The sequence below is a fragment of the Elephas maximus genome, chromosome 20 (assembly GCF_024166365.1).
Source record: "Elephas maximus indicus isolate mEleMax1 chromosome 20, mEleMax1 primary haplotype, whole genome shotgun sequence".
Lineage (NCBI taxonomy): Eukaryota > Metazoa > Chordata > Mammalia > Proboscidea > Elephantidae > Elephas > Elephas maximus.
The window spans coordinates 70,151,072-70,166,726 of record NC_064838.1 but is presented as its reverse complement, the minus strand read 5'-3'; the positions used below and the strand labels follow the sequence as shown (position 1 = coordinate 70,166,726).

Below are 15,655 nucleotides of genomic sequence, written 5' to 3'. Positions count from 1 at the left end.
CGGCTCAGCTCACGGCAGGCGGCGGCGTTGCTCAGCCGAGCGCAATCGGGACCCTCGCGGCGAGACCTCGGCGACTCCTAAAGTCAAAAGTTGGCGGTGGGCGCTGGGCTCAGCGTGCTCTCCGCGGCCGCTGCCTCGCTTAGCCGGCGCTGTTGCCGCAGCCAAGGAGGACAGGAGGGAGGGGGTGGGGGCACGGGGGGAGGGGTGGGGAGCACCATGCAGTTTGTATCTTGGGCCACACTGCTAACGCTCCTGGTGCGAGACCTGGCCGAGATGCGAAGCCCAGACGCCGAGGCGGCCGTGCGCAAGGACAGGCTGCACCCGAGGCAAGGTAACAAGGCTCCGGCCCCCGGGACCCCACCGCCGCCGACGCCAACCCCCGCCCTCCTTGCCCGGGCGGGGGCGCCCCGCAGCGAAGCCCCCCCCCCTTCTCCTTTTCCTCGAAAGAATTATCTCCCGCTTTGCAGCCTCTCTCTTCTTCGGGTCATTCCCAGCCAATTGCTAGGGAGAGACACTGGAACGAACTCAGTCACTCCCTCCCCCCTCGGCTTTAGCCTGTTCTTTCTCTTCCCCACCCCCATGCCCCAAACCAAAGTTACATAGTAACCTGAAGGCACCAAGATAGGGGCATGTTTTATTTTATTCTGAGTATTTATCAGGCCCTGAAATTGTCTTACGCATTCTGAGTTGTCCATTGCCTGACTCCGAAAGGCTATCCTTAGCGCCTAGCACAGTTCCTGTTGTTGCAGGAACATAGGAGATGCTCAGTAAATATTTTTCCATCGAAAGAGGCTAAAGGGGCTTGACTTGAACGGGCAGAAAATGCTGAACAGTAAATCAGGGCAACCCCTCCACACTTTCAATTTAAATCAAAATTTGCGGAAAACTGTATTGGTTCATACGTACCTATGCTTCTGTCTGCAGCGAAATTATTAGAGACCCTGAGCGAATATGAAATCGCGTCTCCCATTCGAGTGAACGCTCTCGGAGAGCCCTTTCCCACGAACTTCAAAAGAAGGCGACGGAGCGTTAACTCTGCCTCTGACCCCTGGCCTGCCTTCGCCTCCTCCTCTTCCTCCTCTACCTCCTCCCAGGCGCATTACCGCCTCTCAGCCTTCGGCCAGCAGTTTCTATTTAATCTCACCGCCCATGCCGGATTTATCGCTCCACTGTTCACTGTCACCCTCCTCGGGACGCCCGGGGTGAACCAGACCAAGTTTTATTCCGAGGAGGAAGCAGAACTCAAGCACTGTTTCTACAAAGGCCATGTCAATACCAAGTCCGAGCACACAGCGGTCATCAGCCTCTGCTCGGGAATGGTAAGTGGGCGCGCGCCCCCTCTCCGGCCCCTCCTCTCCCCTTTCCTCCGCCTCCTCGCCCTTCAGAAGCATCCACTCCTTGAAGACTTAATTGCTCACTAGGCTGGTGACCCTCGCTGCACCAAGGCTCCACTCCGGCGTTAAATACCAGCGCGAAACCGGTTTGCGTCCTAGGGTTTGAGTGGTTAGCTCTGTGCGTGCGCTTACACTAGCAAGGAGCGCACGCATCAGCCCCCAGGGGGTTCTGCCAACTCGGCTCAGCTGCCAGTTGCCCAACGCTGCGAGGCGGCCTGGAAGTCGGTTTCCTAACTCTGAGAAAGTTGCAAGAGTTGTCGTTCGTTGCAGCAAACTCTGCCGCCCGGAAGCGGAGCAGTTGAGCGCAGGGTGGACCTGACTCCTTATTGGCGTCTTGAGTCAGGAGTGTGGGTTGAGTATCCCCAGCCTGGGGTACGGGGAGCACCTCGTGTGTGCTGTGGAGGGCGGTGCGTACTCTAGAGTCCCCGCGTTCTCTCGGGGCCTTTTTTCACCCGCCAGAAGCCCTGAGGCTGAACAGGATTGACAGCGGGTCCCGTCCGGGAACGGAAGGGCGGGCCGAGGGCTCTAGGGGCGGGGAGAGGGCGGAGCCTGCCCCGGACAGATTCCATTAAGGTGGAAGCTGGGGCTGGGTGCGGCGCAGTCCGACTCTGCACCCTGCTGGCGGGGCGACCCAGAGAAGCAGGAATGGGGGGAGGCTGCCCGGACGTGATCGGTTTTCCTGGGGTTTCTACCACCCATGCGGTTCCAGAGAGCCGGGAGGGGGAGCCTGCGGGGCACATTTCCCCAGCAAAGGAGGCGACAGGGCGGGGCGGCCACCTCCCTGCGCTGCTGAACACTTACTAAGCAGGGGATCCCAGTTGGTACCCTGGCCTCCTGCTTGCTCCCCTGCCTCTTGCCCACCAGTAGGTCTTACAGGGCATCCGTTCCCTCTCCCCATGATATTCGAGCACCCGTTTGTAAGGTGCTGGCCCGTGCGAGGGTGGTCCTTGACTTTCCCAAGCGACGTGCGTTTCAGCAACGCGCACATGACGCAGAAAGTTTACAGGGTCAGGCTCCTCCAACTCACCGCGTAGTACGCGCAATGGGGTCTTAGACTCTGCTCCCGAGTGGCGCGTCTACCTTCCTCTGAGCACCCACAAAGCCTCCCGTCATCATTTCCAAGTGGTGGTTCGGATACTTACCCAGGGCGCTCAGCTGTGTGCGCTGCCAGTCGTGGGTCTAGAGTTTCTCGTCTGGATGCCGCATCCATCTCGGCTGTGCCACGGAGGGGTCGGCTGGGGAGCCAGGCTAGCCTGAAGGCTGGCCGAGGGGAGGTCTTGCTTGCTGAGTTACGGGGAAGGGGTTAAGTCCTTTTAGCCTCCAGTGAAGCGCCGGCAGCCACCGCGCCTTAGCGCGGCGTTGAGATTGTTTCGGGGTGGGCGGAGACTCCAGTTTGGCGGAGCGGGGGGTGCCGCGGTGAGTCATCGCTGCCCGAGACCTAGGGCAAGAACGCAGGAATTCCTTCGGTTCTTTGGAAGGTTATGGCCGGTTGGGCTGAAGTGCGGTACCTAAACTCGTCCATTAGGGAGCCCCGGATCCCAAAAGAGTAACCCCCAATTCCGGGACCTTGCGGATAGAGCTGTGTATGTACGTCAAGTTTGTAAACAATCTTTACTCCTCCTCCCTCCCCGCCTCCACAGCCCGCGGAATCAGTGGCCCCAGCAGTTGTATAAATATTTTGCTGCTCAGGACTTAATTTCTATTGGCGATTTTTAGGTGGTAACGCGCACGTGGTCTGGTGGCAGCGGAGGGCAGGGCTTCATCAGCAACTGCCTGGACAGTAATAACTGGATCTATCGTGCGTTTAATGTGCGATCTGCCTCATGGGGCGGGGGCGGGGGCGGGGGCTTGCGGGGTGGAAAGGTCTGGCATACATATTAAAGATACGTTCGCTGGCTGTTTGTATCCTCAGCCATGAATCCAGCTCCAAAACTCCTGTCCCTTTGTCTTCCTTCTGGAATTGATCTTTCCTCCCAAGACTTCCCCTTACCATTTCTGTAGCAGGAAACCTTTCCCTCTTCGGAGTGCCAACCCCCTCCCCCACCACCAACCCCACGACCACCAGTTATTTATCAGGTTGGGCAATTCCATCTCAAATGTATTCATCACCTCTCCCTAACATCACTACCCTAAATCCAGCCTTCTTTACTTCTGCATCTCTCATAGGACTGATGTTAGGAAACTTTCCCATCTGGCGTCTTTTCTCCCCAGTCCGTGCCACACTGTTAGCATCAGACCCTATTCACCCCTTAATGCAGCTCCCAGTTGCTGCATGAACAAACATAAACTCCTTCCTCTGGCACCTAAGACCATTTACAATGCACCCTCTCACTCCACTCACACAGGCCCATTCTGGTCTCAGTCTTTGCAGCACAAATCCTGTATTCCAGGCCATCTGTTTCAGGCCCCTTTTCCCTGAATTCCCTGTTAGCATCAATTCATTTCTTTCCCACATAGTAGCCTTGCATATTGTGGTTGAATAGTGCATACCTTTGAATAAATGGTCCCCTCAACCAAGGAAAGATAATTTGGGGGCAGCAACTGTTTTGTGAATCTAAAACAGAATTAATTTTGGTATCACGTTGATTCCATTTGTTGAGTTTTTATGCTGTGCCTGACGCTGTAGAAAGTACTTTACACATGATTTATCATTCAAGTCCTCACAATAACCCAGGGAGGCGAGCACTTTGTGATCCCCATTTTACAGATGAGGACACGTAGGCCGTGAGAGTTTGAGACTTGTGCAAGGTAGTAAGTAAGTGGCAGAGTTGGGATTCCAGCCCAGTCTTTCTGACCCATGCTCTTAACCACAGGCCAGGGCTGTGCTCCAAAAGAGAACTCCATGGACCTTTTTTAAAAGGCACTGGACTAAATCAGGATACTTGAGCTCTAGACTTAGCACTGGCTCCATTCAGCTCTTTCTGCACAAGTCACTTCCTTCTTTGGGGCCTCACTTTCCCCATTTCCCAGGAAAAGGTGCGCACAGATGAGCTCACAGACCTTTCCCAGCATTTGTGGTCTGTCTGTGTAGGTTTCACACATTGCAGCATGCTTCCTACAGAAAACACAGAGATGTATACTGAAAATAAATAGGCAGAGGTCCCCAGTGAGAACGAGTTTGTTAAATCCCTTTTCCCTGGTAACCAGTTACTCGGCCTCTTAGCATGACTACGCCAGAGCTACCCTTTCCTTAAACCTGTGGCTCATGAATCACGTGAGGAGAGTTTTCAAAACACAAGTCCAAACTCTACCCCCTGGAATTTCTGAATCTCTGGGTATGGGGGGTGGTATCCCCAAATCTGAATATTTTTTAGAAACTTCCCAGGCCATTTTGACATTAGCAAACCAAAGTCTTAGCCAAGCGCTTCTCAAACTTTATCATGCCTAAGAATACCCCTAAGAGCGCTACCCCGGAGATTTGGGTTCTTGATTTAGTAGGTGCAAATAAATGGTCAAGGGGCTAACATGCTCAGCTGCTAACTGACAGGTTGGAAATTAGAGTTCACCCAGAAGCACCTGGGAAGAAAGATCTAGCAATCTACTTCTGAAAAATCAGCCAACAAAAATTCTGTGGAGCACAGTTCTACTTTGACACACATGGGGTCGCTATGAGTTGAAATAGACTCAATAGCAACTAGAAGATTTGGGGCGATACGCCACTATTTGAATTTCTAAGAAGCTCCTGTATGATGCTGACTCCAGGACAGTCATTATCCTTGTGCTCAGAGGCAGGGAGAAGGTCTCTGATTTTTTTCCCACTCTGGGGAAAGGTGCAATAGAGAAGAGAGAAGAACTTATTTTTACCCTTAAACATTGTCCACCCAACATGCCATGGAGACTTTTTCTCTGTTCTTGTAATGTTTGGTTTGGGTGGTTCAGCCTTGAGGCATCGATTATCATTTGCAAAGCTTGTGGAGATATGGGGAGGGAAGGAGAAAGAGTAACTTCCCAAGTTATACCCCGGTACTTAGAGGCCAGGCAGAAGCTGGCATGGGACAGCTCCTACACCTTGCTCTCCTCACACCATCACTAATTAGTTGTTGATTAATTAGCCTGTTAGACTCAGCCACTCAGCAACGTGCCAGGCACTTTGCTAAGCACTTTATATGCGTTGTCTCATTTAATCCACACAATAACCCTTTACAGTGTTTTTCTCCCCAGTTGGTATACGAGGAAGTTGAGGCTCAGAGTGGCTAAAGAGCTAGCTCAAGGTGGGTGGGCAAGCCGCGGTGCTAGGACTGGACGCTCGGGGCGGTGCTAGGACTGGATGCTCGGACAACCTGCTTTCACAGCCATGTAGAGCACCACTTCTCTACTGCAAAGGGAAGGGTGATGAGATGACAGTGTGCTAGTGTTGGAGGTGGCACCATGGTGACTGTGTAGTGTTCAGCTTATGCTGCCTGAGTTTGAATCAGAGAGAAGACAGGTAGGGGCCAGCTCTTCCCTCTAGAGCTCATGCTGGTCCCAGAGTTTCCAGGGTGTCCTGACACACAGAAACACGCTCTTTCAATAGCCTATAGGAATTAACATTGTTAGAATTTGAGCACCAAGGCAGTATTTCTTAGAGATGGATTTGAAAGCAGGTACAATCCAGTAGAGTGACATCAACGATAAGGTCATCATAAGGCAGAGAATTAAACATAAGCTGCTTTTCCCCATCCTGTCGGCAGCATTTTCAGTTTAAGCAGCCCTCCTGAGAAAGGGGTTGGGTGCAACGGCACTGTCTCTACTTGGTCAGGTCCCATGGCTTCTTCCCTTCCAATTGCTGAGCTGTAGTAAATCAACCTCTCATCTCTCTTCATTTGCAGCTGGGCACATTCCGGTCTCATGATGGGGATTATTTTATTGAACCACTACTGTCCATTGATGAACAAGAGGATGAAGAGGAACAAAACAAGCCCCACATTATTTATAGGCGCAGCACCCCCCAGAGAGAGCCCACAACAGGAAGGCATGCATGTGACACCTCAGGTATTTGCTTCTCGCTTAAGCAGAGACCCCAGCTCTGTGAGATGGGTTGTTTGTCCTACTACAAAGATGTAGGTCTTTCACAGTCTGCACAGTAATAGTGTATACGTTGTACTTTATTTCATCTTCGTGTGAGGTAGGTATACATGCCTCCATTGCACAGATGCAGAAGCTGAAGAGAGGCTCAGTCGTTGATCCAAGGTCACACAGCTAATAAGGGGCAGAGCTAGAATTCGAACTCAAAAAGCAGTGACCAAGCATACCGTAAAACGGCAACGGGTGTGTTGAAGCACACCACGGGCAGAGCTGCCTCTTCTGTTGAAGCTGCTGATTTTTTGGGTCAAGTTCAGGGGCAGATTATCCAATAGGAAAGGTCAATTACAGTGCCTACCAGATCATCGGTCATAAACAATGTTCACATCTTTGATGTGGTGAAACCCATGTGAAATTGTTCACTACAGATTAGTAAGTAAGCACAAATAAGCCTGTGCTTACCTTGCTTGCTGGGTCCCACCCCTGTCAGGGACTGTAAATTTGAAGAGAGGCTTTGATTCCGTAGGAAGGTGCTGTGGGGTTGGGAGAGAGACAGATAGCAGCCACACCTAGACGCAGAATCTTTGACGTGATGAAAAAATGTGAAATTGTTCACTACAGTGAACTGGTAAGCAGGTGAGCACTGTGCGAACCTTTCCTGTTGGATAATCCACTCCTGATTAAGCTTGAGTGAAATCTCCAGGATGTTATACCAGGATCTGCAGGCACTAGTTGCTCGCTTTCTCTTAGTGTTTTGGTGTCTTCTATTTGTTTTGGATTTTTTTTTTTTTAACCATGTAGGATGACAAAAAAGCCTTGCAAGTGAAACTCAAACAAAAACTTCTATGAATTTGTTGGAAATTTTCCTATCAATTTCAATACACATTTTTAATAAGTATGGGTTTAGCTAATGTTCTGTGGCCTCAGTAAATGTAGGAACGGACCTGGAGGTTGTACTGTAGATTTTCAGTCAAATTCTTACATGTTCACCACTAGATTTTTGTCCATCCTGACCAGATTCTCTGAGGCTTTAGGAGAACATGTTTGGCCTTTGTTGAGGAAATGTCATTCCAGGTACCTTGGAAAGGTCATGCCTGTCTGTGTTTCTAGGTCTGCAGTCTTGTCAAAACCTTTCACTGTCTTGAAACATGGTTCTTTCCAACCGGTGATACCTTATCATTGGAAACTGCCATTTGATTTGGTCCTATCTCTTAGGATGTTTGTTAAAATACTGACTTTTAAAAATATTCTTGGACTTCTAGTTTCTAAAACTTTATCCTTCTCCATATACATATATATTTTTAAATTGCTTCCCCAATTTAAATTGCTTCTCGATGTTTCTGGTATCTCCAAACAAGGTCGAATTTCAAGACCAACAAGAGGTGTCCTAAAATGCTTCCCAAATGATGGTTTCTTTCATCTTCTATCTATATCAGGTTGTTCCACTGGGATGGAGTAAATGCCGTATTCCCTCTTGGAATTATTATTTCTAATGTGAATCTTTTAATAAAATAAACACTGGCTGCTTATAGCCTGGGTGTAGCCAAGTTTAAGAGTGTAACATCTTAGGTATTTTGGCTTTATCTATTCCGGCACTGGGTTCCTACCACCAGGACTAGATGGAACATAACTGAAATAGCTTGTCAGTTAGACTCTCTAAAAAGCCAGAGGGTGGTTTGTCTTCAGGAGGGAGTGTACTCAGGAACAAGAGTACCAGCAGATTCCATAGTATAAAGACTGCTAGCCACCACCAAGTTTAATGGACAAGACATTTTATCACATCTGTTTTACCATGTTAGTGGGAACATTAACCTTTACTTCTCGACTTCCCAAATAGCATATTTTATGCATGCGTATAAACATATACATAGTGATAGAAAGGAAATATGTGATTCGACTCCTTTCACCTTATTAACATATGTTTAAAAGATACTCAGATAATATTTTCATTGATTAGTTAGTTGAACAGTAGGGCTTTGTGACATTCTTCAGCCCTGAAGTGTCTCCAAGCCAACATTTCAGAAACTATTATAGTCTTGCTCTGTGCTGGCATCGTGCAAAGAATGTTACCTATACTTCTTCATTTAAACTCACAAACCTATGAGGTGGGTACCATGCTTAGCTCCCTTGTACATGACAAAGAAGCTAAGGCTTGCAGAGATGAAGTAACTTGCCCAAGATCTCACAGCTAGTCCATGACTCTGACCCATGTTTGTCTGTCTTATTCCACGGCCTTTTTTCTCTGTGCACGTGTGAAATGTATGTGTATGACTCAGAAAGAGACAGAGAGATCTTACTTAATACTGTCATTCAAAAAGTTCTCAAGGCTCATCTTTTAAAATTAAACCCTCAAGTCTTTGGACGTATGATTTTTGCGTTTGAGGACAAGTATGGCCAAGTCCTGTTAAAATACAGGCAACCGGGAATATTAAAGAGGTAAGGGTTGAAGATAGTGAAAGAAGACTTAAGTTTTCAAAAAAAAAAGCTAATTTGACTCTAGCCATTATTGATATTGGGGGTCTTTAAGTATCACCTTCCAAATCACCAGGGCCAGGTTTTAGTTTCCTTCTGGTTCTTGCTTGCCAGGGACCACTGTGACATGCCCTTCCTTCACCCCGTGTGATTAGTCAGGAGCCCAGCAGTGCTGACTGGCTCTTCTGAAGCTTGCTGCTGGACTGTGCCCCTCTGGTTTCTCTCTTCCAGCTGCTTCTGCACCCCTTCTTTGAATTCAAATGCAGGAGGCTCAGAACAGTGGGAAAAAACTTTGGAATATGGCACAATTCTCCAGCAGCTATTAGAGGGACGGACCATCAGGTCGTGGAAACCTTCACAACCAGGTAGCCTTTGCATAGGGAGTGAACATAGGTGGGGGTGGGAGTAGTCCCTTTTGCCAGAGATGGAAAGGGCTGTCTGCCAATATCATGCCATTCCGCTTCAGTGATTTTCCCCCCAGAAGAATGGTTGTTAGCCAAGAGTGAGTCTTAGATGTACCCTGGGAACCTCATACAAATGCAGATTCTTAAAAACAAAACAAACAAAAAAACCATCCCCTGGAAATAGGATGAAGCTAGCAGTGATTTAACAGGTGCTCCTAGTGATTCGGATGTTCCGCTAAGTTTGAGAGTAACTGGTACGGCTGGATTTAAGGCAACCGGCACTGTTCATCACTGTTGCTGTTGTTAAGTGTCATCGAATCACTTCCAATGCATAGCGATTCTATGTACAACAGAACAAAACACTGCCCAGCCTGTGCCATCCTCACAATTGTTGTCTTGTTTGAGCCCATTTTTGCAGCCACTGTGTCATTCCATATCATTGAGGGTCTTTCTCTTTTTTGCTGACCCTCTACTTTGCCAAGCACGATGTCCTTCTCCATGGGCTGGTCCCTCCTGATAACATGTCCAAAGTATGTTTAAGACAGCCTTACTGTCCTCCCTTCTAAGGGGCATTTTGGCTGTACTTCTTCCAAGAAAGATTTTGTTCTTCTGGCAGTTCATGATATATTTAATATTCTTCGCCAACACCATAATTCAAAGGTATCAATTCTTCTTCAGTCTTCCTTATTCATTGTTCAGCTTTCCCATGCATATGAGGTGATTGAAATACCATGGCACGGGTCAGGCACACCTTAGTCCTCAAAGTGACATCTTTGCTTTTGAACACTTTAAAGAGGTCTTTTGTAGCAGATTTGCCCAATGCAATACACCTCTTGATTTCTTGACTGCTGCATCCATGGGCATTGACTGTGGATCCAAGTAAAATGAAATCCTTGACAACTTCAATGTTTCCTCCATTTATCACGATATTGCTTATTGGTCCAGTTGTGAGGATTTTTGTTTTCTTTATGTTGGGGCATAATGCATAGCAAAGGCTTTAGTCTTTGTTCTTCATCAGTAAGTGCTTCAAATCTTCTTCACTTATAGCAAATAAATTTGTATCATCCACATATCACAAGCTGTTAATGAGTCTTCCTCCAATCCTGATGCTGCACTCTTCTTCATATGGTCCTGCTTCTCGGATTATTTGCTCAGCATACAGACTGAATGAGTATGGTGAAAGGATATAACCCTGATGCCCACCTTTCCTGATTTTAAACCACACAGTATCCCCTCGTTCTGTTCCACAGCTATTTCTTGGTCCACGTACAGGTTCTGCATGAGTGCAGCAAAGTGTTCTGGAACTCCCGTTCTTTGAAATGTTGTCCATAATTTGTTATGATTCACACAGTCAAATGCCTTTGCATAGTCAGTAAAACACAGATAAACATCTTTATGGTATTCTCTTCTTTCAGCCAAGATCCATCTGACATCTACAATGATATCCCTGTTCCGTGTTCTTCTTCCGAATTCAGCTTGTATTTGGCAATTCTCTGTCAATGTACTACTACAACTGTTTTTGAATTATCTTCAGCATAATTTTTCTTGCCTGTGATATTAATGATATTGTTTGATAATTTCCAAATTCTGTTGGATTACCTTTCTTTGAAATGGGCAGGTATATGGATCTTTTCTGGTCAATTGGCTGGATAGCTGTCTTCCAAATTTCTTGGCATAGATGAGTGAGCACTTCCAGTGTTGCATCCATTTGTTGAAACATCTCAATTGCTAGTCCATCAATTTCTGGAGTCTTGTTTTTCTCCAGTGCCTTCAGCTTGGTCTTCTTCCTTCAATACCATTGGTTCTTGATCATATGCTACCTCCTGAAATGGCTGAACGTCAACTGATTCTTTTTGGTACGGTGTCTCTGTGTGTTCCTTCCAAATTCTTTTGATGCTTCTTGCATTGTTAAATATTTTGCCCATAGCATCCTTCACTGTTGCAACTCAAGGCTTGAATTTTTTCTTCAGTTCTTTCAGCTTGAGAAATGCCAAACATGTTCTTCCCTTTTGGTTTTCTAGCTCCAGGTCTTTGCACATTTCTTTATAATACTTTACTTTGTCTTCTTGAGCCTCCCTTTGAAATCTTCTGTTGAGCTCTTTTACTTCATCATTTCTTCTGCTTGTTTTAGCTACTCTACGTTCAACGGTGAGTTTCAGTGTCTCTACTGACATCTATTTTGTCTTTTCTTTCTTTCCTGCCTTTTTAATAACACTTTTCTTTTTTCATGTATGATGATCTTGATGTCATCCCACAACTTGTCTGGTCTTCGGTCGTTAGTGTTCAATGTGTCAAATCTGTTCTTGAGTGTTCAATGTGTCAAATCTGTTCTTGAGATGGCTTCTAAAGTCAGGCGAGTTATACTCAAGGTTGTAGTTTGGCTGTCATGGATTTGTTTTAATTTTCATCAGCTTCAACTTGAACTTGCATATGAGCAATTGATGGTCTGTTTCGAATTTGGCCCCTGGCCTTGTTCTGACTGATGACATTGAACTTCTCCATTGTCTCTTTCCACAAATGTAGTCCGGTTGATTCCTGTGTATTCCATCTGGTGAGGTCCACAGGTATAGTCACCATTTACGTTGTTGCAAAAAGGTATTTCCAATGAATACGGTGACTGGTCTTGAAAAATTCTGCCATGCGGTCTTCAGTGTTGTTTCTATCACCAAGGCTGTATTTTCCAACTACTCTTCCTTCTTCTTTGTTTCCATGTTTTGCATTCCAGTCACCAGTAATATCAATGCATCTTGATTGCATGTTTGATCAATTTCAGGCTGCAGTAATTGGTGAACATTCTTCTCTAGCCATTTGCATTGTCCTGGGCCTGGCTTTCTACATCAATCCTTTCTGTGTCCTCTTTTTGTAGTGTGATAGAATATTGTAGTTGGAGGAAACCTTAGCAGTCAGCTCTAGTTCATCACTTAATTCTATACAGAAGAAGAAGCTGAAGTGTCTGGATGTTAACTTACTTACTTCCAGGAGTGGTACCCTATATATTCAACACCAACCCCTGAGACTCAGACAAGCCTAATCACTGGAGTGGGCCCCTGGAAGTCCTACTTGGACAGGTGGTAACCCTTGTCACATGCAGGTGTAATCTAGTTGCTAGATTATGGGAGTTTGTCAAGGACAGGGCACCGCATACTGCTGCATAAAAAAAGAGATAGAATAACTCTTGCTCATTTCTGATTCTTGACGTGTATCTGACTAATTTTCAAAAAAGAGTCTGGGATAATTTATATTAAAAATACATGTGCAGAAGGAGTCTAATGTAATGAAAACTTTATGGGTTTAGAAAGGGGTCTAAGGCTTCATTTATTCATCTTGTGTGCATTTACTCATTCAATCATCAAATATTTATTCAGCAGTTGCTCTGTGCCATGAGGATAAAAGCAGGAGCCCTCCTTATTCCAGTTCATTGTATGACCTCAAGCACATTTTAGAGCCTGGAGTAAAAATAGCATATACTTTCAAAGGTTGCCGGCAGGACTAAGTAGATATGAAATAGTGAAAGGCCCGAGCACAGTGTCTAGCAGATGGTAGACAATTGCTGGACGGTATATTTCTAAAAAATAGTAAGACCATTAAAATAGAAAATAAAACACTGTAACGAAGGAAAGAAGAGTAAAAACATCAAAGCCCAAAGCTAATAATGTTCCTTAAACCTTAAACACAAATAAAAGGTATCATCTTGAAAATCCTATTTACTTAAGTTTTCAGAGCATCTTCTTTGATTTCCATCTAATTTCCAGTCACTAAATGATACTAATAATGGCTGACTTTGGCTGAGCAGGTACCATATGACAGACACTGTTCTAAGGGCTTTATGTGGACCCTTATGTTTTAATCCTCACCTCAGCCTCCATTTTGCAGATGGGAAAGCTGAGGCACAGAGGTCCGCAAAGTTGGCTTGCCTGAGGTCACAAAGCTTTTTGTCTTAGAGCTGCTTGGCAACTAGGTCATCCAGGATTTACTGGACTTGCCCAAGGTCACCGCACCAGCTGGTGTCCGGGCTGGGAGTCCTTTCCGCCCACTTAGCTTTCCTCTGCACCCAACGCAACCTTTTAAAATTTTATTTTCTCACGAATTTCTCTTGGCCTGGCAGCTGCGCTTCCTGGATTGTCTCTGTTTTGCTGTCATTGGTTATGACTACATACATTTGGATTTATTGTGTTTTTCATCCTGTTTGCAAGTTCCTCACGGTTCAGGAGGGGGTGGGAGCATCTTTTTCCTATGGCATACCCAAGTGAGGGTCCTTCGAGGAGGGGCCTCAGTAAAGATGGTTTAGCTGACTACCTGCCCACCTGCCCCACACCAGGTGGCCCAAATGGTGGGCTCACGGGAGCCATTCTGAAGAGTTTGTTGCTTTTATAATCCATTCCCTGCTGATCCCTCACATCGCATTTCCAGATGAAGCCCCAGGTTTGGTCTGACAGACACTCTCTTTTTGACTCTGACTTTTGTACAAGAGGATTTAGCTCTTCTTATCAGTGAGGCAGAAGTGCTTCCTGGTAGGTTAGTGAGAGAAACACAGGTGAGAAGGCTAGCAGAGGGCTGTTTTGTTTGCCTGTGACCGAAAGACAGTGATTTTCTCTGTTACTAAAGTTCCTCCCTCATCCTCAGCAAATCCAGCAGTTGTCTGTCTCTTAAGGTGTTTAAGAATTATATCCTCATTGACCTACCAGTGCCATTCTAAGAAAGTAATTGGACAGTCGTGCAAAGGTGTGTACGCAGGAGCACCTGGTGCAGCCCTGCTCGTTACGGCAACACCTGGAAACAACCCAAGCTCCCCTCGGTAGGAGGATAAAAACCACCGTTGCCATGGAGTCGATTCCGACTCATAGCGACCCTATAGGACAGAGTAGAACTGCCCCATAGGGCTTCCAAGGAGTGCCTGGTGGATTCGAACTGCTGACCTTTTGGTTAGCAGACATAGCTCTTAACCACTATGCCACCAGGGCTGGATAAAAACCCACTGCCATCAAGTCAATTCCGACTTGCATCAGACAGAGTAGAACTGCCCCAAAGGGTTTCCAAGGAGCGGCTAGTAGATTTGAACTGCCAGCCTTTTTGGTTAGCAGCCATAGCTCTTAACCATTACACCACCAGGGCTCTAGTAGGAGGAGAGGTAAGTAAGTAAAGAATGGGGCGTGCAGACAGTGGGTTCCTATGCAGCCATTAAAAAGAATGACAGCTCTGTGTTGACTAGTGTGGAAATAGATATTAAATGAACAAAGCAGATGATGAGCTGGTATGTACGGTACGATCTCATTTATTTAAAAACGGTAACAAAACGTGATTTGTTTTGGTGTGCATTTGTGTGTAAGGAAAAAATCTGAATCAATATGCCTGAAAATATTAACTGATTATTTTCAGTTGATAGGATTATAGGCAATCATTACCTCTTTATTTTAAATGCTTGTAGTAAATTTTTTTTGCCGTAACTCTGTAATAGTTTTATAGTCAGAAAATGCAGGTGAAAAAACGGGGTAGGACATGTGGTTATTTTGTCCCCGTGGCACGTTCACCCCGGGGGCCAACATCCAAGTGCTCACTGGATCTGTTGTTCCCTTAGGACTGGAGACTGACAGGTCTTTTATAGCCTCCTGAAATCCATTTTTTGAGATAAGACAGTCTCCATAACAGATAAAAGTCCTCCTTTGTGGCTGCTTCTTTGGGAACCCGTAGCTGGTCAAAGCCAGGCTCCTTCTCAGCCAGCTAAATTGCCTCATGTCTGAAGCCCGCTGTTGGGCTGACCCAGGGATTACCACAGTTACTCTCCATAAGGCACTGGGGCCTCTGTCATCAGCCCACTGGGATCTAGCATCATTTGATGGGTGGGCTGTCAAGGCTGTGAGGACAAAGGCTGGAAGATACTAGGTGATAATGAAGCCTTCATCTGTCGGGTCCTTAGTACATGCAGACTTCACGGTGCAGAGTGCTTTACAGACATCATTGTGCGTGAGCTGTGATCAACATTGTGGAGTAAATACTATTATCTCTGTTTTATAGTGGAGAAAATTGCAGCTCAGAGGTGTGGAGCAACTTGTCCAAAATCACACAGCTAATAGGAAGGGCATCTGAGACTTGAACCCAGATCTGACCCCAGTGTGTTAGCTGTGGGCTAAACGGCATTAAAAACCCATCTAGAAAAGCCTTTTTACTTAAGTTTTCAGAGCATCTTCTTTGATTTCCATCTAATTTCCAGTTCCTAAATGATACTAATAATGGCTAACATTGTTCCAAGGGCTTTCCCTGGATTATATGTTTTAATTCTTGCCTCAACCTCCGTTTTACAGATGGGAAGACTGAGGCACCGAAAGGTTCACAAAGTCGGCTTGTCCAGGTTCACAAAGCTCGTGTACATACCTTTTGCCACAACCC

The 15,655-nt window shown here is 46.3% G+C and overlaps 1 protein-coding gene across 1 annotated transcript in view; it reads left to right on the top strand.

Moving 5' to 3' along the window:
- The first annotated feature begins 209 nt into the window (after positions 1-209).
- The window catches only part of ADAMTS9 (ADAM metallopeptidase with thrombospondin type 1 motif 9), a 199,390-nt gene continuing 183,944 nt past the window's right edge, over positions 210-15,655 (top strand). Inside the window, exons 1-3 of the mRNA XM_049862795.1 lie at positions 210-331; positions 925-1,319; positions 6,203-6,365. Coding sequence (XP_049718752.1) covers positions 217-331; positions 925-1,319; positions 6,203-6,365 — 673 coding nt within the window. The 5' untranslated portion in view covers positions 210-216. The remainder of the gene's footprint in view (positions 332-924; positions 1,320-6,202; positions 6,366-15,655) is intronic.